A 23,496-nucleotide genomic window follows, 5' to 3' on the forward strand; every position below is an offset into this window, starting at 1 on the left:
ACCTTTATTCAAATATTATGAAAAGATGTTGTAAGCATATTGGTTCTATTTGTGGACACAGTGAAACATGACAAATTGTGCTATTTTCATTATTCATCATTTTTTTTTATGTGGTTCAGATACAATACTATTTTGAATTTTTATTTATTAAACCAATTTCCTTTATTGTATCAACTCAACTTTAATTTCAATAAACTCCATTTTAAGGCAACCAGGCTACTTACTTTTTAAGTTAAATCAACAAAAAAATGTTACAGTGTGGACATTATTTGCATTAATTCTCTTTATTATATTATATTATATTAATTATATTATATTAATTATATTATATTATATTATATTATATTATATTATATTATATTATATTATATTATATTATATTATATTATAGACCATGGAGCACAAAACCAGTCATAAGTTGCCAACAATACATTGTATGGGTCAAAATTATCAATTTTTTATTTAATGCCAAAATCAATAGGATATTAAGTAGAGATTGTGCACAGTGAAGATATTTTATACATTTTCTACTGTAAATATATCACAAATATTAGTAGTAGTAATATGCATTGCTACACTGTAAATAAATATTGTTGGTTTAACTGTGTCTTCACAAATAAAACAACCACAATTACCCAATATGCTTACAAAATTGTTTAATATATAGCTTGTCAATTCTAAAAAAAAAAATGCTCAATGTATTAACTAAGTTTTTCAATGAACAACATTTTATAAAAAATATTGGCTTGGCTTGCACAGTTGGGGACACTAAAATTATGATCCAAGTTATTCAACTAAATATACAAATAAAATTAATTAATTAGGTCTTATTTAATTCTATGATCTGCCAACACTGTCGCTCTACGATAAATTGAAAATAAACTGATAACATCACTGTTTTCTCCAGAATGACTGTACAGCCAAATCAAATTTTGTTGCAATATTGTCCTGTTTGATACTGTGAAGCTGCTTGGAAGCAACCGTCATTGTTAAAGCGCTATATAAATAAAGTTGATTGACTGATTGATAAAAATGTTTAGGCAACCAGATAACTTTTTTTTTTTTTTTTTTTTTTTTGTTACTGTGTAAGACCTTCAACTTTAAAGGCCATTTTCTCAACATTTTGATTGTTTGTTTGTTTTTTTGCACCCTCAGATTACAGATTTTTTTAATTGATGTTTATCGGCCAAATATTGTCAACAAACCATACATCAATGGAAAGCTTATTTATTCACCTTTCAGATCATTTTATATTGTTATGTTATATTGTTATTATTATATTAGCCTATATATGTCCTAACATGCTGAGTTACACTCCAGCGTCACTGCAACCCTTCAAAGCGGTTACAAATGGATTTTATATTATATATATATATATATATATATATATATATATATATATATATATATATATATATATATATATATATATATATAATCCATAAATTTCATACTGATATAATTATTTTGTGTTTTATATTATATAATAGAAATTATTATATTATCTTCGAGTGAAGATTTCTTACCAAGTCAAAAGTGATACCTTGGTATGGTCTCAAATAACATTCTTGGAAGGCCTGATGCAATACTCTCACAGTACGTCCTGTGCCTGTAGCCTGTATCGCGGCTTGAAACGCTTGTTTCAAGTTGCATCAGCCGAACAGACTTTAAGCGACAGGTCTGCTGACGAATGAGCAGTGAGAGTATTGTGTGACTGGCGGCTGGCACGCCTATGAAATTAAACAACTGCGCACGTTTTTTCCTGGTTCGTGAGCCAATCAGACAGTTATGCGCTTATAGAGTCACAGCGAGTTGAATTGGTTGGATAGAAGACAAGCTGGCCCGCCCTATCTACGCTATGATTGGTACGGATTTTGAGCAAGGTCAGATACGCCCCATAGACATCGTCGCATATAGTCTGGCTCAAAGCAGCCCACATTTCATCATCCGCCGAGGAGGAAAACCAGCACGGCAACACAGGGCACTCGAAAGCAACGGTTAAAAGGCTATCTTCTGACTTTAAAGTGTCGTGTGATTGGCTGGGTAGACGTTTGTTGGTAAACAGGAGGCTGGCTGGTGAGCTAGCAACAGCTTTTGTGTTTTATTCTCATTGAAAGAGCCGAAGAGGCCGAGATGGCGTTTTAAGGCAATGATGCGGTAACTGCACGGCATCGGCATGCACCAGGCACAGAAAAGCGATTTGCGGGACTGCACCATCACAACTGCTAAGCAGTTGGGCTCTAATACCGTCCGCGGTATAGCCGTGAGCCAACCAATACCTCTCCTACTTGACAGGAGGAAGCTAACGCTAGCTAGTTAGCCTGTAGGCCCATTCATTTAACTGATACATCAAAGCGTACACCATTACCCTTTCTATCCTCACACCACCCTGTTAAGATGATACCTCAAGACATCGTCGCTGGAAAATCCAGCCTGTGGATCTTCGGTTACGGCTCGTTGGTTTGGAAACCAGACTTTAAGTACAAGAGGAGCAAGGTCGGTTACATTAAGGGGTACAAGAGGCGCTTCTGGCACGGGGATAACTTTCATCGAGGAAATGATGAAATGGTGAGTTTTTCATTTATAATTTGTTTGTTTGTCTAATTAAAAACGCTCGAGTAAATATCTGAACAGTTCTCCCATTGCAACTCATTGACGTTTTCGTGTTTCCATGACAGCCCGGAAGAGTGGTGACGCTCATCGAGGAGAATGACGTAAGTGTAACTTCCACAACTCTATGAATAGATGAGGGAAATGGCACATTTTGTGGGTAAAATGACTTTCCGTTTACTCATTACTGATTTCTGATAACACGGACAGCATCAGTCTACATTTACAGTCATTGTATGGGGGTTGGGGGAAAAAGATAAACAAGTGACTAAGGCTGTCATTATACCTAAAATCTTTTAATTTTGCTGGAAGAAAGTAATTTGGTTTGGACCAGTGACATTTTATTTTTGGTTGAACTATCACAATGCTCGTTTCCCCTAACCATTTGAGACTAACCTTACATTTTTGTACACAGGCATGCACCTGGGGTGTTGCCTTCGAAGTGACTGGCTCTCAGGTTGAAGAGTCTCTCAAGTACCTGAATGTGAGGGAGGCGGTGAGAGGCGGCTACCTGACCGAGGCCGTAGAGTTCTTTCCACGGGGCACAAATCAGTCACCTGTCCAGGCTCTGGTTTACATTGCCACGGCTGACAACCCTATTTACCTGGGGCCTGCAAGCGCGGAGGAAATCGCAGCTCAGATTGCTGTGTGCAAGGGGAAGTCCGGCCATAACATCGAGTACCTTCTTCGCCTGGCGGAGTTCATGAGAGTCAGCTGCCCTGATGTAGACGACCCTCACCTGTTCTCTATCGAGGCAGCTGTTCTCGCCACCATTAGACCCATATTGTTAGCATCTCAGAAACCTGTATCTTCTGTAAAACACTAAATATCCTATCTGCATCTAGTCCAAACACCATTAAGGTCCTAACATAAAATTAACATTGCTGTCCTTGAGGTGTGATTGTGATTTAGTGGCTGTTCAAATATTTTACACTCCATACCATGCAATTAATTTACTGTACTATGGTAAAGTTACTGTACTAAGGGAACATGGCATTATAGGCTGTTGTTATTTTTACTCTATGGCATGACATCATGCATACTGTCAGTTTTCGTCATGTGCTCTTGACCCAAGTATGTGGTGCTGTAGTACAAATGCATGCTTGTGTGACTGTGTTGCCAAAGTTTGTCAAGTTCTAAATCTGTTTGCATTTTGTTTTAAATATGTGAGCATGCAACCTCAATACACTTCCATTTTAATTTGCACTGAAGGAGAATACTGTTAAGCCATTATAATTGTTGTCTTTTTTGCACATTAAACATTCAAGAACCTGTATCCTTGTTGTGTGTTTGGTGTGAAATTAAGTCTGTTTGTTAAGTGTGAACCTGAAAGGTCAAATTAGAGTTTTGTAAGATTCAGCAGAAAAATGGTAACAACATATATAGGGAAACAGTTTTATCAAGAATCACATTATCCCACAGTGAAAATTTCAAATCATTGAATTGTTTATTTAGTTTTTTTCTCCAAGTTAGTAAAAGGACCATTTGGGTTTTTCTTTAGGTATTTACACTGACCTATAAAAATAGACAAGCAACTGGGGGAAAATGGAGAACTTTGAAAGGGATGATACCCTTGAAGTATTTACATACATAGAACATTTATCATTACATTTAAAGACAAAATAAACCCAGAAATGGCCTTTCTCAAAAACCATAGCCATTTGTCTCGGATGCAACAAAATGAAGGACTTTTCAACGTTATTTAAAAATAAAACCGCTTCGATACAATTTACATCTAGCACAGATCATCATAAATTACCAAGTTTTAACTTAAGCTATGATACATTTCACATCCAAGTACTTAAGTCACATTCTGAGCAGTGACGTTTTTCAAGCAGCACTCACTTGACATTTTTTTCCATTGCATTTACTACAAAAACATTGATTTCTTTTATTCATCACAAGAGAAAATATATTAGTATTTAAGCCAAAATCTTTGAATTTGCAGCAAATAAACATAGAAAGAGAAGGCCGTTCGGTATTTAAATTGAACAAATGTCAACGAGTCTGTCCTACAAAAATAAGAGCAATCTTACAAAAGCAATTTTATCTGTCTGTATGAGTTCAGGTAAAGACTTTGTTCAAGAGGGTGTTTAATAACCCCGTTATTATCCCCGTTCCCATTTCAACTCATCTCTGCTGATAATGACGCCGAACATCTCATGATGTGCCAGAAGACAACTCCATTCGGACTTGATGCCCTTTGCATACATGGTCATCAGAAAACACAAAAAAGCCATTACTAGAATAACAAACCATTGGTCATCCTTACAACAGCTATTTTCTGTATGAAGGATCAATGAGCAAATTTCATACTGAAGATCAAATTCTTCACTCATTTTTGCTTTTAGGGAAGTCCATATTTCTCATTAGTCAACAAAATAGATGGTAAGTTGGGTGTGGGCGTCACATTGGGTTTCACAGTGACACAAGGGCTTGTGCTGTGATAGCGGCTCGACATCATGAGCTTGAGAATTGTTAACCTGGGACTGAAAATGTACTGGCCATGCTACAATCAAAAAGCAAGGATTCACAAGCTGCTACCGCCCACTGTGGTTGCTGGGTACTTTGCTTCTTTTGGTAGGGTTGTGTTGGTTTTGTGAACTGCCATGTGCTAAAGTCTGTGAGTTGGTGGTCACAGCGCTTCCTTTAGCCTGGGGGGAGGAGGTGCCAGCTGGAACAAAGGCAGGTGTGGTCGAAGACCGAATGAGAGCCGGTTGTATGGTGCCAGTGGCTGGAATACCTGGAAGAGAATTGATTAAAGGTGTTATACTGTTATACTGTAAAAATTATACTGTTGTCTGAGGTCAACTAATGACGTTTGTGTGTTTTTTACATTAAAGAACATCATAGCTAATAAGTAATAGGCTATTTTCTACACTGGTTTTAAAGCTCTATCCTGAACTCTGGGTTTTGATGGGTGTGCACTAGAAACTTTGAAGTAAACGCCCACTGCTAGGATTGGATAAGATGTGCATGTTTAATAAACTTCAGCTCCCGTCAGTTTAGTTCACTGAGGGATTGTTTTGAAAGTTTTGAAAGCGGCAAACGGAATAATTTCTAATCACAGGGCTCGTAAACGTCTTTATCAAACAAACACAATAATTTATTTATCATCCACCCGCGACTGATTGGAATATTATTTTTGTATTACTTGGCCTATCTGATTGGTGATATAAGCGTGAACCGCGCACACACACACACGCACGCGTATGCCCAGATCAAGAAAGGAATATTATTTCACTATTTGAGATTCACCGGCCTGCCGACAGGCTTAAGTTTTGGTAGCCCGTCTGGAAAACACATTGCCCCGGGACTACTATTACATATAAAAAAGAGGCTTTACTCACATAAGTGTGTTGCACTGTGTGTGCAGCTACCTGTCAGATCCAATATACAGGTCCTTCTCCAAAAATTTGTATATGTGATAAAAGTTCATTATTTTCCATAATGTAATGATAAAAAATAAACTTTCATTTATTTTAGATTCATTGCACACCAACTGAAATATTTCAGGTCTTTCATTGTTTTAATACTGATGATTTTGGCATACAGCTCATGAAAACCCCAAATTCCCAAAAATCTAAAAAAAATTGCATATTTCATCAGACCAATAAAAGAAAAGTGTTTTTAATACAAAAAAAGTCAACCTTCAAATAATTATGCTCAGTTATGCACTCAATACTTGGTCGGGAATCCTTTTGCAAAAAATGACTGCTTCAATGCGGCGTGGCATGGAGGCGATCAGCCTGTGGCGCTGCTGAGGTGTTATGGAGGCCCAGGATGCTTCTATAGCGGCCTTAAGCTCATCCAGAGTGTTGAGTCTTCCGTCTCTCAACTTTCTCTTCACAATATCCCACAGATTCTCTATGGGGTTCAGGTCAGGAGAGTTGGCAGGCCAATTGAGGTTTGGTCAGTAAACTATTTACCAGTGGTTTTGGCATTGTGAGCAGGTGCCAGGTCGTGTTGAAAAACGAAATCTTCATCTCCATAAACTTTCCAGCAGATGGAAGCATGAAGTGCTCCAAAATCTCCTGATAGCTAGCTGCATTGACCCTGCCCTTGATAAAACACAGTGGACCAACACCAGCAGCTGACATGGCACCCCAGACCATCACTGACTGTGGGTACTTGACACTGGACTTCAGGCATTTTGGCATTTCCTTCTCCCCAGTCTTCCTCCAGACTCTGGCACCTTGATTTCCGAATGACATGCAAAAATTGCTTTCATCCGAAAAAAGTACTTTGGACCACTGAGCAACAATCCAGTGCTGCTTCTCTGAAGCCCAAAGTAGCTTGACCTGGCAAATGCGACACCTGTAGCCCATTTCCTGCACATGCCTGTGCACGGTGGCTCTGGATGTTTCTACTACAGACTCAGTCCACTGCTTCCACAGGTCCCCCAAGGTCTGGAATCGGTCCTTCTCCACAATCTTCCTCAGGGTCCGGTCACCTCTTCTCGTTGTGCAGCATTTTTTTGCCACACTTTTTCCTTCCCATAGACTTCCCACTGAGGTGCCTTGATACAGCACTCTGGGAACAGCCTATTTGTTCAGAAATTTCTTTCTGTGTCTTACCCTCTCGCTTGAGGGTGTCAATGATGGCCTTCTGGACAGGGTCGGGTCGGAAGTCTTACCCATGATTGCAGTTTTGAGTAATGAACCAGGCTGGGAGTTTTTAAAAGCCTCAGGAATCTTTTGCAGGTGTTTAGAGTTAATTAGTTGATTCAGATGATTAGGTTAATAGCTCGTTTAAAAAACCTTTTCATGATATGCTAATTTTTTGAGATAGGAATTTTGGGTTTTCATGAGCTGTATGCCAAAATCATCAGTATTAAAACAATAAAAGACCTGAAATATTTCAGTTGGTGTGCAACAAAAATATATGAAATTTAAATTTTTATCATTACATTATGGAAAATAATGAACTTTTATCACATATGCTAATTTTTTTGAGAAGGACCTGTAGAAGGCACAACATTGTATTTGCAAATCCAGCGTGACCTGAGACTTCTTTACAAACGATTCCACAGTTAAATGAAGTGATTGCGAACATGCGTACAATATCTTCCCCACGTGAGCTGGAACTTCATTAAAAATAAAAATAAATAAAAGTATCGCACATTCCTAATATTATGATTCAAAGGAAGCTTATGCAGTGACTGTGTTCTTACACAACCAGGAAAAGCGCAATATCTTGCTATCTTCTTTGGCATGTTTATTGCTGCTGGCTAGTGTTATCCAAACAGCTCCATGAGTCTGTGGGTGGGGCTACTGGATTAGACGTGCTCATTATTCTGTAGAGGCGGTGTTTCGCAACACGGTGACCTGAAGATGCGCACACAATCGTTTTCTGGGCCTGATGTCTATAAAAGCTTTTCTTTGACTAACAATGCTTTCAGCTCTGAAACAAACAGCTCAAGGTAAAGTTGATTTCACAATTCATCACCCCTTTAATTCACCAAAAGTTCTGTCAAATCAATGTCAAATCTGTTACCTTTGGACACACTGTAGCCGTATGCAGCATACGCAGCTGCAGAGGCGGCTGCCGCCCCGGCCATCGCTCCCGCCATGGCTGCAGCACTACCCGCGGTGGACTTCCGTCCTCTTCCTTTCCTCACAGAAGACTTGCCTGCTCCTCCAGAGCCTTTGGGTCGTCCTCGACTCCGACCAGACCTTCCCCTGCCTGGACTGGATATATCTTGGGAGGAGACACCTGAGAGAGAGTTATATATGATGAAATGTAAGTCTCTTGTTGAACTACTGTTCAAACTTTTAAGGTCTGTTAGAATTTTTTTTTTCTTTTATTCAGCAAGGATGCATTAAAACTGGCAGTAAAACATGAATTATGTTATTCTTTAAAGCAAATTAGCAGTAAGTTCAGAAGCATCATGTAACACTGAAGACTGGAGTAATAATGCTGAAAACTCAGCTTTGCCGTGACAGGAATAAATTCCTTATTAAAATATATTCAAATGGAAAACAGCAGTTTTAAATTGTAAAAATATTTCACAATATTATTGTTTTCGCTGTATTTTTAAATACATGCAGCCTTGGTAAACATTCTTTCAAAAACATTTTAAAAATCATATATCGACCTCACACTTTTGAACAGTAGTCTATGTTCAAAAGTTGATTTCATAGATCCACAACTATTTAAAGGATTATGTGCCAGCCAAACAACATCAACATGTTTCTTCTGAATTGTCTGAGTTTTTCATTTGCAACTAATCCTCATTTTATTATGAGGTTGAATGCCGAGGCTGTCTGAGCAACTGTGGCCTAGACTCACACAAGCCCTGTCTCCTTGACAGCCACAGTTCTGCTCGCATTTCACCGGCAAGCTCAATCCCACAAACCTCTATTCTCTCAGCTTTACAGCCTAGACTGCAACACTACTTATTAGCACAGCTCATCGTTCGACAGGAAGGCAGCCAAATGTGTGCGAAATATGACATTTTTAAACTATATAAAAGGGATTTGAGCAGTAAAGCAACAATGCCCAACAAACATTTATAAAGCCCCATTCGCATGGGACTAGTTTTATCTAGGGACCTCTGGTGATTTGTAATAATTGCAGAGAATGTCTGTGATCTTAATCCCGTGCGAATCGGCCATGTCTGTAATTTGTAAAGTAAAAATTCCCCCGCAAATTACCTACCATATTTCGGAGAACACAGAGGTCCCGTGCAGGGGCGTAGCCATCTTTTCAGAAGTGAGGGGGACAGAAATGTCGTAATACCATTTTTTTTTTTTTTTGGACCAATATAATTTATCGCATCTCTTGCTTTTAATTGGGCAAGATATCAAATACACTGCTGAACAATAACCAATAATTAATATCTATAATATTATTCTCCTATTCTCCTTTTTTTTTTTTTTTTTTTTGCCAATTTTATGATTGGTTTATATACTACAAACACTTGTGCATTAAGACTCCATAGATTTTATGCAATGTAAAAAAAATATATATATATTCTGATGTAACTCATCTGTTCTCTATGTGAATATATAGTAAAATGTAATTTATTCCTGTGATCAAAGCTGAATTTATCATCATTACTCCAGTCTTCAGTGATCCTTAATCATTCCCATATGAGGATCTGATGATCAACACACATTTAGGATTATTATCAGTTGTGCTGCTCATGGTGATGCTTAATTTTCTAAACATTTGTGGTAAAATTAAAAAAGAGAGAAATTAATACTTTTATTGATCAGACATGCATTAAATTGATCACAAGTGATATTTTTAATATTACAAATTAGATAATTTATTTAATAAATGCAAATAAATGCTGTCCATTGAACTTTCTATTCATTAAAGAATCCTGAAAAATAACATGTAGGCTATCATGGTTTCCACAACATTTTGGGAACTGTTTTCAACACAGATAATAATCATAAATGTTTCTTGATTATGAAATCCTCATCATGAGAATAATTAGTGAAGGATCATGTGACACTGAAGACTGGAGTAATGATGATAAATTCAGCTTTGATCACAGGAATAAATTACTATATATTCACATAGGGAAAAAAAGCGGTTTTAATTTGTAATAATGTTCAAAATATTACTGTTTTAACTATTTTCGATTACATAAATGCAGCCGTGGTGAGCAGAATAGGGCCTACTAAACATTAAAAAAAGCTGCATTATTCATATGATACTTTATTGTCAATAAATAGCCTACATTGAGATGACTTAAAAAACACACATAAAGCATATATTGTCGCACTCGTCTGATTGTCGTCGTCACGTTTCATCACTCATAACGATTGTTTTCCTTTAGCTGCAGCTCCAGCTTGACAGGGTATTACGAATCCACTTTTGGACTTTCTGTGAGAGCGCCCTCCTCATATTAAGATTCGGAAAAAATTACAGGTCATGCATAGATATTTTTTTGTCTCTGAACTTAAATCTTGATGTATTCACATTGGTTTCTATGTAAATACACTTGCCCCTGACCTCAAGAAGCGCGCTATCAACCGAGTATAGAGAAGGCTGTCTTTAGCGTCCCTGTTAACTTGTCCGCCCCCGCACAGGGTAACACCGGTTCGAATCCCGCTCGGAGCGGGTCGACTAGGATCGGTGAGACCCAGTAAAAGTGCGGGGGACGAAAATACATTTTATTAAAAGTGAGGGGGACACGTCCCCCGCGTAATCTACGCCCATGGTCCCGTGATAATAGTAGTCCCGTGCGAATCGACATCTCTGTGATTTGGCCAGGATTAGGCGGATCGTATAACATTTTTGCAAGCTTTGTTTTCTTCCTGTGAGCATTTCTATCTTTATCTTTCACGAAGAATAAAGTCTGCATTCATAATGCGCACCGTTATGAATTCCCGTGCAGCCGCGCCCGCACGGATTATACTTTCACTTTAGAATGAGTATCAATTTGGGAGTAATCTGATTGAATGGTGTGTTTAATATTAACATCAATACTGTTCTTAATGAAAAACAGAACAGAACAGTATAGTACAATGACAAGCTTGTTTAAATAGGCGCCTTTACATTTAGTTTTGAAACTGAATCTTCCGCCGTATATTGTCAGCTTCTCACTCGTGATAAATGAAATCTGAATCCTGCCGCTGGTCTGAGCTCAGTTTGTGGCGTCTGTTCGCTAACTGAACGAAATTATGTTTATTTATTAGGCTACTGTAAAATAATCAAAACGATATCGATGCCTGTTTATGATTTCATATAACGAAGTCTTGACATCATTATCATCATCATAAATTCACAGGCTTATCCCGTGCGAATGCGCCATGCAAAACTCAGATGTGGGGGAGTAATTTCGAAATCACAGAGGTCCCTAGATAATACTAATCCTGTGCGAATAGTGCTTAAGACAAGAAAAGTGAGAAAAGAGGGGAAAAAGGTATTTTAAAAAGCAGAATAATGGGTCTCATTCACTAAACAGCTCAGGTGCAAGGTTGAATATCCTATTTTTATATATATATATGTTTTAATTGTATGCAACAGTGAGAGAAAGCACTTTTTTGCCTGCAACAAATGCAAAATGGTGAGGTCTGAATTGTGTTTGTGTGTTTAAAAAAAAAAGCCTATGACTGTAGTAAAAATCTAAGAGGAACAGGACTACAAAATTTTGTTGGTGAAAGTAGGACTAAGCGTAAAAGTTGCAAATGGAAATTGGATGAAATATAACTTATTTTTGTGGGAGAGGGTCATAATCCTGGGGGAATGGGACTGAAAAATATATCCCTCGCTGACTCTAACTGCTATTTAATTTTTTTAACCTGTTACTATCAGACATCAGTGTGGGATGTCCCTGACCATTCCCAACTTCCAAGAATGCATAGTCCTGTATAAAATTGCATGAATACTGTATGTGTAAATATGACAAGGCTTGTTGTGATAAACATGAAAACAGAGGGTATACCGACCATTCATGGTGTCAGACACAGAGCCGGCGATGGAGGCGGGAGAGTTGGTGGCACGGGATTGTGGAGCAGATGACACGGGTTCGTCCACAATTACCAGCATGTCACTGCTACTCTCGTCTGCAGGGATGGAGCTGGGCTGGAGCTCACTGCTCAACGAGATCTGCAGAGACACATAGTTCTGGGGGTGAGATAGGGACAGAGGGACAGCACCACGGAGGAGAGACAACAGGACCAGAAGATGGACGAGGAGGAGGAAGAGCGTCGTGAGATCAATGCAGCAAGTAAATGAGAGGATGTGTGTTGACAATGGCCTAATAGTTGAATAGAAATCATCTATTCTTTGGAAAAGTTTTCATCGCCTAAAGAATGTCAGCAGGTATAACCTCCACAATTCTACATGCTCTACAAGATCACACATTTATTTCAAATCCAGTCCAGGAAGTGCATAAAGGTCGAGTGTCATTGGTTCTTACCTCACTGAAGGGACTGGGCATGGCAGAGTCCATATCCACACTGATGAACGAGTCTTCTCCATCCGCAGACAGATTGGAGTTGTCTGCAGATGGGACATAAGGGATGACCATATTCACACCCTCTTTCTTCCTTTTAATGTCAGGGTCATCTTCCTTTTTCTTCTTAAAATAATAGGGATGCAGGGAGACAGGACAGTTGGACAAGCGCAGTTAGGGCATTTTCGGAATGTTTGCTTACAACATAATTTGTGAATTTCTACTTAAGGAACCCTACAGTTATTAAAGTTTACATTATTTATATACTATTATTGAATTAATTACTGTTTTGAAAACTTTCATTTTTATATTTTATTATAATTTTTGTGTATTTGTTTTGTGTAATTCATGTAATTCAGGGTTTCTTTATATGTCTATTCATCTTGTATTTCAAATTAAACATATTTTAGTTATTTGATTAGGCAAGTTTTCTATCTAACATTTACACTTGGTTCAAATACTGAACATGATTTTAATAGTTTCAGTTTTATAATGGTTTAAAATGTTTTAGTTAAATATATCAATACTGATATAGATAACAACTATATTCTTTACCACAATGAAATATAAACAATATTTGAACAAAAATAACGTTATTGTGATATACACTCACCAAAAGAGTTATCAGAAACACCATACTAATAAAGTGTTTGACCCCCTTTCGCCTTCAGAAAAGCCTTAATTCTACGTGGCATTGATTCAACAAGGTGCTGAAAGCATTCTTTAGAAATGTTGGCCCATATTGATAGGATAGCATCTTGCAGTTGATGGAGATTTGTGGGATACACGTCCAGGGCACGAAGCTCCCGTTCCATCACATCCCAAAGATGCTCTATTGGGTTGAGATCTGGTGACTGTGGGGGCTATTTTAGTACAGTGATTTCATTGTCATGTTCAAGAAACCAATTTTCAATGATTATAGCTTTGTGACATGGTGCATTATCCTGCTGGAAGTAGCAGGATAATGCAACAGTCTTCTGCTGTTGTAGCCCATCCGCTACAGGTTGTGCGTGTTGTGGCTTCACAAATGCTTTGCTGCATACCTTGGTTGTAAAGAGTGGTTATTTCAGTCAAAGTTGCTCTTCTATCAGCTTGAATCAGTCAGCCCATTCTCCTCTGACCTCTAGCATCAACAAGGCATTTTCGTCCACATGACTGCCGCATACTAGATGTTTTTCCCTTTTCACACCATTCTTTGTAAACCCTAGAAATGGTTGTGTGTGAAAATCCCAGTAACTGAGCAGATTGTGAAATACTCACACCAGCCCATCTGGCACCAACAACGATGCCACGCTCAAAATTGCTTAAATCACCTTTCTTTCCCATTCTGACATTCAGTTTGGAGTTCAGGAGATTGTCTTGACCAGGACCACACCCCTAAATGCATTAAAGCAACTACCATGTGATTGGTTGAATAGATAATTGCATTAATGAGAAATTGAACAGGTGTTCCTAATAATCCTTTAGGTGAGTGTATATTATTATAGTTGAACACCACTGCAAATGAAGTAGATTCTAAAATCAATTGCTGGTTCCTCTATGAGTGCACTTACCCTTTCTGCATACTTCTCCCTCTTCCTCTTCCGATCTTTCACCTTACTGCTCTCCTCCAGCTGCCGTTTCTCTTCCTGCCGAAAGCGTACTGCCCAGAAACACAACCGTACCATCCAATTAGAGGTGAGCAAACAGTCAATCAATTCACTTGTTATTACCTTATTTCATTATACATATTCTTTTATGATGGTAAACAGGGTGGTAACTCACACTTTTTCTCAAGCTCCTCATCATCCAGCAGCAAGCTGACCACCTCTTTGGGCTTCAGAGTGTCAGGTTTAAAATTTCCTCCTGATATTACCATCCTCTGAATCTGAAGTGCAGATCCCACAGCAGAGAGTCATTATTTAGACAGAGAATAAATAAATTAAATAAGCAAGAGCAGAAAGAAGAGAAGACTTGACTCTTGGAAACATATACTATGACTGTAATGATGTGTTGATACAGACCTCCTTGACTACATGTGACAGTTTAGAGCACATATGTAATTACATCATAATTAGTGGTAATTGCAGTTAAAACCATGGGCTAAATATTACTTGAACCCCCTTTTCACTGCAAAGACTCTTCTGAGGTTTGACATTTAGATAAATATAGTTCTTGTAACTTAAACTGACAAATGTAAGCTGTCTGGGTAAAAAGGGGGTAATTTGTCTATCCGTTGTGGCGTTAGCTGAATTAAAAGAAAAACATGTTACATTATATTCCGTGTAACCTTCTGGCCAAAGGAAGGCACTAGATACAGTGTACCAACCTCACTCTTTTCTTTGGCTCTCTGTAGGATGCGCTCCTCAATTGTCCCTTTGCAAATAAGCCGATAGACTGTGACTTGCTTGGTTTGTCCTAGTCTGTGGGCTCGATCCATGGCCTGCTGGTCAACTGTGGGGTTCCAGTCACTGTCGTAGAAGATCACCTGGAAAGAGAGGAAATTTGTTATATTAAATGATCTCCTCATATGAACTCATTCTTGTTCATGGCTAATCCACAGATGGCATTTTTAGTTCTTGCACATATAATTCACATTGGTTTAAAAACTGTGCCTCAGATTGCGCAATTTCACAGTTAATTCACGTTCGTCTTTCTCACTGCATATTGTGTACACAAAACTGAAAAACACTTTCTGGATCTGGAAAGCGCTTATCTGATTGGCCAACCCAACCCAATTTCTGAGAGTAAGAGCAGACAGGAATTTTCATTTTTCATTCGTTTACAAGGTACGTGATACAATAAGCACAGCTGAGGATGAAATAATCACTGGATTTGCCAAAGTTTGAAAGGATAATGACATTGAATATGTTTATTAATTTTTTTTTTTTTTTACTGTTTTATGTTTTAGCAATAGCTTTTGCCTCTTGAAAAAAAATATCCAAAATGTTGTCATGTCCTAGTCATTTTACTCTGACATTTAACATTTTAGTTGAAAGAGACTGTAAAATTAAACCAAATATTCAAACATTTTATTTATTAAACATTGTTGTGCACAAAAACTTGAATAAAAAAAGCTTTAGTTTAATGGTGTTCATTCACTATAATAAAACAAATTCTTAGAATAATTTTTATCATTAATTCTGTTAGGGCTGTTAAAGTTAGTTCATTTAATAAATTAATTAATGCTTCATACAATAACTTTTAACACATTTCTAATCATTTATGCATGGTTTAAAAGAGTTAAAGGGGTGATGAATTGAGAAATCAACTTTCCCTTGAGCTTTTGATATATAAAAGATAATGGTTATATAAGAATATCCTGAAAGCATCCTTGTTATTCAAAGAAAAGCTTTTATTGACTCCAGGCCCAGCAAATCTCAGAATGTGGCAGCCCTTGACATCATTGTGTGGTAAAACACCGCCTCAACAGAAGAATAACGCCTGACATGAAATTGGCCTACAGAGAGCTGAACCGGATTGAACTTCTAAGCAATAAACATGCCGCAAAAGCTTCATTCGGATTTCCATATTATGAATGCATGGATGAACTTCATTTTTAATGAATATCGAGCTCATGTGGGGAAGACATTGCACGTTTGTTCCATCATTTCATCATGGATTTGTTTGTAAACAAGAGACTAAATTTGCAGACAGGATGAGATTACATGAATGAATTAAGCAACACACTATTGTGAGTAAAAAAAACATCGTTTGACATCTATTGATTATGTGTACGTGTCTAACTGAACATAACTTAGCCCACTGTCAAAGGCTGAAGAATCCTTTGTATTCGAGGTGTTGTTGGTTCATTGCAATTTTGGGACACATATATGGGCCGGGGCTCTCAAATCCCAATGTCCTGGGAGCTGTGCGTGTGTGTGTTTGTGTGTGTGTGTGTGTGTACGGTTCACTGTTACATCCACCAACTGGGCAGGCCAAGTAATACAAAATAACATTCCAATCAATCGCAGGTGGATAAGAGATAAATGATTGTGTTTGTTTGAAAAATATATTTTGCGAGTCCTGTGGGCGAATCATTCCGGTTGCCGTTTCCCCACAAGCTTTCAAAACAATCCCTCACGTGTACTTACAGGGGAGCTGACGCTCATTATATATGCAAATCTTATCCAATCCTAGTCGTGGGCATTTACTTCCAAGTCTTCAAGTTCAGCACGGCCATACAATCCGAGCCTATTACTTATTCATTATGATGTTTTTGAATGGAAAAAAAACACGTAAACGTCATAAGTTAACTTCAGACAACAGTATACTTTTTTTAAAGGCCAGTTCATGACACCTTTAAATATTTTCTACATAGTGTTATAATAACATTTTTTAATTTCAGTAAAGTGACAATATAAAAGGCAATTATAGAAACTGCTGCATTTTTATTTATCTGTTTATAAAATACCTTTCTATTATTGCAGTACTATGGTTGGTGGCTTTACATGCTCTCCATTTATTCAAAGCATTCATATTAAGGTCAATGAGTTCAGTGCTAAATGTCTTTAGGTTCCTACAATATTAGAGGCCGTTCTCATGGTCTCTGGTGGGGGAAGGGGATCTGGTAATCATGATGTGCTGATGAGCTACGGCCTCACCGTGTCTGCAGCTGTCAGGTTGATCCCCAGGCCTCCGGCTCTGGTACTGAGGAGGAAGACAAAAATATCCGTCCTGCAAAGGGAGGGGATAACAGAACAGTGAGGGAAAGCAAATAAAACGGCTGCAGATCGTGCTCTTTAAGGGGTCTGCCCAACCACCCAGGATTTACACAGAGAGACGTTTCAATATACAGCACACTCCTCTAGAAAATAAGAACCAGAGCCCACTGCACCCACAGAGAGCTGAGCTAATGCAAACCAGACCCTGTGAGGAAGGGTGGAGACAGAAGAGAGCGCAAAACCCTCTGCGCCTGACAGCACCGCCAGGGATGAGGAATTTACGCTTGGTGACATTTTGAAAAAACAAGCCCCAATTAGGTTTAAGAAGAGACAGGCGCTTACAGACGTGTGCGTCTCCATTTCAATCTCTGCTGTCAGACGGCTAAAAGCCAGCTGAAAACTCACCGGCTCTGGAAGTCAGCCACCATGTCCCGCCGCTCAGAGATTTTGGATGAACCATCCAGTCTCATGTAAGTATGTTTGCGGTACACCATGTACTCCTGCAGGACAGTTGAGAAACATTTCAAATAAGAAAATGGAAAATCATGCAGTGAAACAAGTCAACAATATGATACTGCTGTGTCTATTTCACTTTAATCCTCTCTTTAAATCTGCAGAGCTGGTTTTTAATAACATTCTGCCACAGACCCTCATTAGCATTGCAAACTCTTTTCAGAGACTTTTCTCAGATGACCTCCCACTCTCCTACGCCACCCAGCGTGAAGCCTCAACTTCAACGGGCCTACGACTTCACTGGACGGCCTCCCAAAAGCACATCTGGACTGTATGAAGCGAGCATTAGCACTCTCCTTGACATTAAATGTCTTTGATTAGGACTTTGTTCCAGCCTGAAGTAACATTAGATCACAAATCCCAAGCTTCTCTGCAGCTGTAAGTAACAAATGGGACCATCTTAAACAGCATTATACCGCTGAGAACATAAGTCTAGTTTAGCAGAGTGTGGAACATAACGTGATTCAGCCTGAGACTTAGGAACAATGCCCGGAATACACTTGAACAGACCTCAAGTGGGAGTTGAGCTGTTGCACACATAATAAATAAGAAAACTTGACCAAAACACTCAAGGGGTCTGCTTGGAAAGACACAACACAAAATCATAGGGAGACTTGACAGTCTTTAGCTTCTGAGAACACATTGCTATAGAATAGGGGTTTTCAAACTGGGATTCAGCGACCTGCAAGGGGGTGCTGGATGGTCCACAGAAAATTGGAGAAAAAAAAAAGAAAAGAAAAAAAGAAAAAAAAAAATCACAAAATGCTTGTTAAGTTGAGATATACATTAAATTATTAAAGTGGTGATGAACTGAGAAATCATGGTAGTCATGGTAACATAAGAATATCCTGTAAGTTTTAGAGCTGAAAACTTCCTTGTTAGTCAAAGAAAGGCTTTTATAGACACCAGGCCCAGAAAACAAGGCTCTCAAATCAGTGACGTATTTAGAAGGGTACAATGCCGCCTCTATGTGTACGCTGCTTTTGTAGCCCCGCCCACCGACTCGTGGAGCTAAACTGATTGTGTTACCGAGCAATAAACACGCTGAAGAAAGCAAGATAATTGCTTGTGTTTGAAGAGTGTGTGTACACGCGCGTGTGTGGTTCGCGCTTATATCCACCGATCAGGCAAGCGAAGTAATTTAAAAAAAAAAAAAAAATCACGGGTGGATGAGAGATAAATCATTGTGTTTGTTTGATAACAAACTGAGCCCCATCAGAGAATTATCCCGTCCGCTTTCAAAACAATCCCTGTAGCCTCATAATCAGTGTAGAAAATAGCCTATTATTACTTATTAGTTATGATGCTTTTGAATGTAAAAACCATTAAAACGTCATAAGTTTACCTCAGACAACAGTATAAAAAAATATTACACATTCAATGTTCTTTTTAATTGTAAGAAATAAAATTAAATAGTTAAAAAGCAAAAACAAGGAGAAAAACAAAAGGAGAAAAAAAAAAATATTTCTGAAATAAATTTTTTTAAAATCTGAAATTGATTTAAAGCTGCAGTCCGTAACCCTTTGCACTCTAGTGGTTAATAAACAGAACTGCATGCGTCTTGCGGAAGAACATTGCAGCCGGAGCTACTTCTCTCTATTTAGTGTCTATGGCGAGTCATGCTGTGACTGTGCTCCTCCGCAGCGGTTCCTACCAGACTGGTCTGAAATAGCCCCAATATAAACACTTATTATCATAATGATTCAGGGTATGACAAAAACACGGTTTGGAAAATGGATTCATGTTGTTTCGAATATTCCGATCTAATATGATTTATGACCTGTAAGGTTGCCAGAATAATAATCATACACTGTTTAATAATAGGCCAGAGGAGAAATGGCACCCCGACTGAGTCTGGTTTCTCCCAAGGTTTATTTTTCTCCATCACGCCCTGATGGAGTTTTGGTTCCTTGCCACTGTCGCCTTTGGCTTGGCTTGCTCAGTTGGGGACACTAAAATTATGATCCAAGTTATTCAACTAAATATACAAATAAAATTAATTAATTAATTACTTATTTAATTCTATAAACTATACAAATCAAACTAGCCAAATCAAATTTTGCTGCAATATTGTGAAGCTGCTTTGTTTTTACAATCGTCATTGTAAAAGCGCTATATAAAGTTGATTGATTGATTATTCAATTTTCATTATCTAATTTTTGTAAATCTTGAACACAAAAAAAGTTACGGACAGCAGTTTTAACCCTTTTTCGGCCAAAACACTGAATTTTCCGTTATTTGTGGGAAAACGCTTCCCTGCCAAAAACAGATTTTTCTGGATTTTTGTGTTTTCACTATCAGACGCTAGGGGGTGCTATTACGCATCTTCTAAATGAGTACTAAATCTCCTGATTAAAACACACGTGAGGCAGTAAAACAAGCGATCGTATGTAAACAGATGCATATGCAAAATAACGTGATCATCATTAAACATTTAAATCAAAACTTTTTAATGTTACTCAATAAAATGTGAACCCAGGACTAGTTACAGAACTGTGAAGCATTAGGGGTGTTGATGGACACAATCTCCTCCATCTGTGTTTGATCGTTGCTCTGAATCTGATCTGAAAACAGTCTTTTTTCAGGCTTTTTGTTCAAAAAGTTGCTTTTTTTTATTAAACACCCATATTCAAGTGCTGATAAAAAAGGAATGCATGAAGCTAGAATAAAAAGTTTTTTGTTTGTTTAAAAGAAGAAGGTCTGCTCGTTCTTTGGATAAATTGCATGCTCAGATATTCATTAAACAAAATATTCTATGGGCTATTACATTTTTGTGAAAATGGTCAAAAACTCTGGCAGTGGCTGGCAACTTTTTTTTTTAAAAATGCTGGTGAGGAAAGAGTTAAAAGAGCAGGACGTTGTGAATAACATTCTCCATCACAAAGTGAGGGGTTCAAATATAAGAAGAATTCGGGAGCTTAAATGGACATTAATTTTAGAGGCAGAACAAGATATTACACTTTGATTACATTTTGATTTTCTTTTCTTTTAAATTATGTGCACCGATTAATTGTTTACTGTAAGAACAGGTATAACCAGGTATAAAAATAAAGTGTAGCTTTGCATGCCAATGCCAAAACTAAAAGCCAATTACAAGATTTTCAATGCTTAACTTTTTTTATAGACCCTTTACTTCACAAAAAAAGGAAGTCAAGTCTACGTAATCAGACTTTAGAGAGACTGCCATGGAAAATGCTTAAGCCAAATGAATCGAAAGGAATTCCTATTGGCTTGAGGTGTTTCTAGACTACGTGTGGGACTATAAGCGGCCAGTGCTGACAATGTTATTGGAGGCTTCTACAATTAGCTCCATGTTTGGCTTGCTGCTGAACATGTGGCAAACAACTGTGTGCCTTTGGAAAAAGTGATTGTTTCCTCCAGTTATCTTCTCTCAGCCGCCTTTGTCCAACTACAACAATATGGAGCTATTTAACAGCGAACATTCCCTTCACAATGCTTGATCAAATTTCGCCATCTCTTGTTTTGTGAGATTAACACTCCAAAAACATTGAATATGTAAACAAAAACATGTACAGCCTGACCTCAGAAATCTACAATCCCTTCAATACAGATTTCTGCGGACATGAATGAAGGGTTGAAGGTTGAAGGAAAAAACATGTCACAATGACATGATGTAGTTTCGTAATGTTCACAGGCCACAGAGCTGTCAGTCACCGACTGTGAGAAGTTCCTGGAAGCACTCACCTCTAAAAGGTCTATCATGCGGGTCATCTGAGAGTAGATGAGAACTCGGTGGCCCTGAGACTTCAGTCGAGTCAGAAGTAGGTCTAGAGTGTGAAGCTTCCCGCTGTCTGTGATCAGAGACTCTTTGTCTGAAGAACAAAGCAGAGAAAAACATTTCAAAAACACTGAGAAACAGTAAATAGTGAGTCAGCTCTACTCTCCATGTGATCCAAACGGTATCCCACACTGTCGGAATGGAGCTGATTAGAAAAATCAAAGGAATATAATGAATAAGCTTGTGGAGTGACAGCAATTTCCCCTCCCCGCTCAAAGCGTTTTGTAATCACTCCGCTCCAGCTCCACTCCGGGTTTTCCATTTCCTGCTCCTCACTTACTGATGACAGAAAGCCCACTCTCATAAGTAGCAAAATTTTTACCCAGTTAACGATCCACTGTGAAGTTCTTTTGATATTTTTGTTTAATAATATCATGCACATAAACATTAAAAAAAGAAAAAAAATATTTAGGAGAAAAATTGTATTGTATTACGCTCATGATGAAGTGTTTCTTCACACCTTTTCTCTGATTTAAAAAAAAAAACGAATACTGCTGTAAGCTTTAGTGATGCATGATATATTATTACCATATTGATTAAAGGCCTATATTAGAGTATTTTTTTTATTTATCTGTATTTTTACATTTAGATTTACATTGTCAGCATCCAATGTTTGCTAACAATAATTTACTAACAAAATTAAATGTAATCTTTAGCAAATAAAATTTCCATTTTTCATACTGCACATTAACATTGATATCAACTAGTATTTTAAAGGGGTGGTAAAACACAATTTCACTTTTCTAATTTTAGCTAGTGTGTAATGTTGCTGTTTGAGCATAAACAACATCTGCAAAGTTACAACGCTCAAAGTTTAAAGCAAAGGGAGATATTTGCTTTTGAAGAAATCAAGAGAATATTAAATAAGGGGGCTGAGGCCATTTTTTATTGCTGATTAATAGTAGGCTGGAGTGCCGTCGGTCGTGCAATGCCAACGAAACGTTGTTATTTTCATCCGGATTGCAGGTCCACTTTGTTCAGCCTTCCTAGGGACAGGGGAATTAGGGATCAATGGTTAAAATTTATTTTTAACTCAGTCCCTCATAATTATTACCCAAATCTCACTCTCTGTGCCACACATTTTACAGAAGAAAGCTTCCAAAATCGTCGCAAGTTCAATGTAGGATTTGCACAGTGGCTTGTCTTGAAAGATGGAGCAGTTCCAACTTTAAAAACAGAAGCTGTTTACAGACCACAACCTGTAAGTATGATTTATTTTTTGTCAATGTGTTTTCCTGTAATAGTTTGTATTATTAATTGTACATTGTAGCGAGGAAGTAAACAAATGACAATGCTCTTTGTCTCTGCCAACCAGTTTGTTAAATTCTCATTCATACTTAATGTAATCTAACAAACATAACTTTCCAAACTTTTTTTAAATCTCAACTTGCATGAAATTAGTGTAAATTATTCTTTGATTAGAGCTTTTATGTATTGTTTATCAACATGCTTGTTTATCTACAGGCATGCTAAACAAACGTTCCGTGTTTGATTTGGCTAGTATAGTAAAGCCAATGTTTAATGTTCATTTTGGGTTAATAGAATGTGTTTTACCACCCCTTTAAATTAGGTGCATCTCTAATAAACATGTTTTTCGTTTGTATTTTCTGTTATTTTCTGAAGTAATTCACATCAGATATGCAGGATCTCAACACGTGACTGACGTTCACACACCAGAGAATCTAGTGGCAATGGGCTGTCAATGTTTTCACCCAAACAGTGCTTATAAAAGAGGAAGCACGGGCTTCCCATTGTTGACTGGTACAACCCTTGACCCTAAGGTCAGCTCAAGTTAAATGACCCTGCTAGTTATGGGCACTCAGAAAGTGATTATACACACAAAGTGAGCCGGCTGCCAGAGCAATCTAGAGATCCCTAGAGAGAGTTTGAGGCCTGCTGGACGAGCCTTAGACAGTACAAAAAGCATGTCAAACACACAGCCAGCATGACCATTTCGCTGTTACCACATCATGTCCATGCTAATGTGAACCATTGCTGAACCCTGACTCAACACC

At 37.9% G+C, this 23,496-nt stretch overlaps 2 protein-coding genes across 6 annotated transcripts in view; one reads left to right on the top strand and one right to left on the bottom strand.

Moving 5' to 3' along the window:
• The first annotated feature begins 1,905 nt into the window (after nucleotides 1-1,905).
• Nucleotides 1,906-3,884, top strand: chac1 (ChaC, cation transport regulator homolog 1 (E. coli)). The gene is made up of 3 exons (XM_067417481.1): nucleotides 1,906-2,568; nucleotides 2,679-2,714; nucleotides 3,026-3,884. The coding sequence occupies exons 1-3, from the start codon at nucleotides 2,398-2,400 to the stop codon at nucleotides 3,434-3,436; spliced, it is 618 nt and encodes a 205-aa protein (XP_067273582.1). The 5' UTR covers nucleotides 1,906-2,397; the 3' UTR covers nucleotides 3,437-3,884.
• Nucleotides 3,885-4,032: 148 nt separating this feature from the next.
• ino80 (INO80 complex ATPase subunit) overlaps nucleotides 4,033-23,496 on the bottom strand; it is a 56,606-nt gene continuing 37,142 nt past the window's right edge. For 4 of the 5 annotated variants that reach the window (XM_067417477.1, XM_067417475.1, XM_067417480.1 and 1 more), the window contains exons 28-37: nucleotides 21,388-21,515; nucleotides 17,575-17,669; nucleotides 17,110-17,182; nucleotides 14,835-14,993; nucleotides 14,291-14,393; nucleotides 14,080-14,168; nucleotides 12,491-12,652; nucleotides 12,018-12,177; nucleotides 8,107-8,325; nucleotides 4,033-5,353 (exon numbers count right to left, since the gene is read on the bottom strand). In XM_067417477.1, coding sequence (XP_067273578.1) covers nucleotides 5,151-5,353; nucleotides 8,107-8,325; nucleotides 12,018-12,177; nucleotides 12,491-12,652; nucleotides 14,080-14,168; nucleotides 14,291-14,393; nucleotides 14,835-14,993; nucleotides 17,110-17,182; nucleotides 17,575-17,669; nucleotides 21,388-21,515 — 1,391 coding nt within the window. In that variant the 3' untranslated portion in view covers nucleotides 4,033-5,150. The remainder of the gene's footprint in view (nucleotides 5,354-8,106; nucleotides 8,326-12,017; nucleotides 12,178-12,490; nucleotides 12,653-14,079; nucleotides 14,169-14,290; nucleotides 14,394-14,834; nucleotides 14,994-17,109; nucleotides 17,183-17,574; nucleotides 17,670-21,387; nucleotides 21,516-23,496) is intronic. The other variant, XM_067417476.1, reaches the window with a different exon arrangement.

The sequence above is a fragment of the Pseudorasbora parva genome, chromosome 15 (genome assembly GCF_024679245.1).
Source record: "Pseudorasbora parva isolate DD20220531a chromosome 15, ASM2467924v1, whole genome shotgun sequence".
In the NCBI taxonomy this organism is placed as follows: Eukaryota; Metazoa; Chordata; class Actinopteri; order Cypriniformes; family Gobionidae; genus Pseudorasbora; species Pseudorasbora parva.

Excerpts from the sequence above, each read along its gene's own strand:
- chac1 (XM_067417481.1), top strand. The coding sequence starts at position 2,398 with ATGATACCTCAAGACATCGTCGCTGGAAAATCCAGCCTGTGGATCTTC. Across the intron at positions 2,569-2,678 it reads ATCGAGGAAATGATGAAATG|CCCGGAAGAGTGGTGACGCT; the intron begins GTGAGTTTTTCA and ends TTTCCATGACAG. Across the intron at positions 2,715-3,025 it reads CGCTCATCGAGGAGAATGAC|GCATGCACCTGGGGTGTTGC; the intron begins GTAAGTGTAACT and ends TTTTGTACACAG.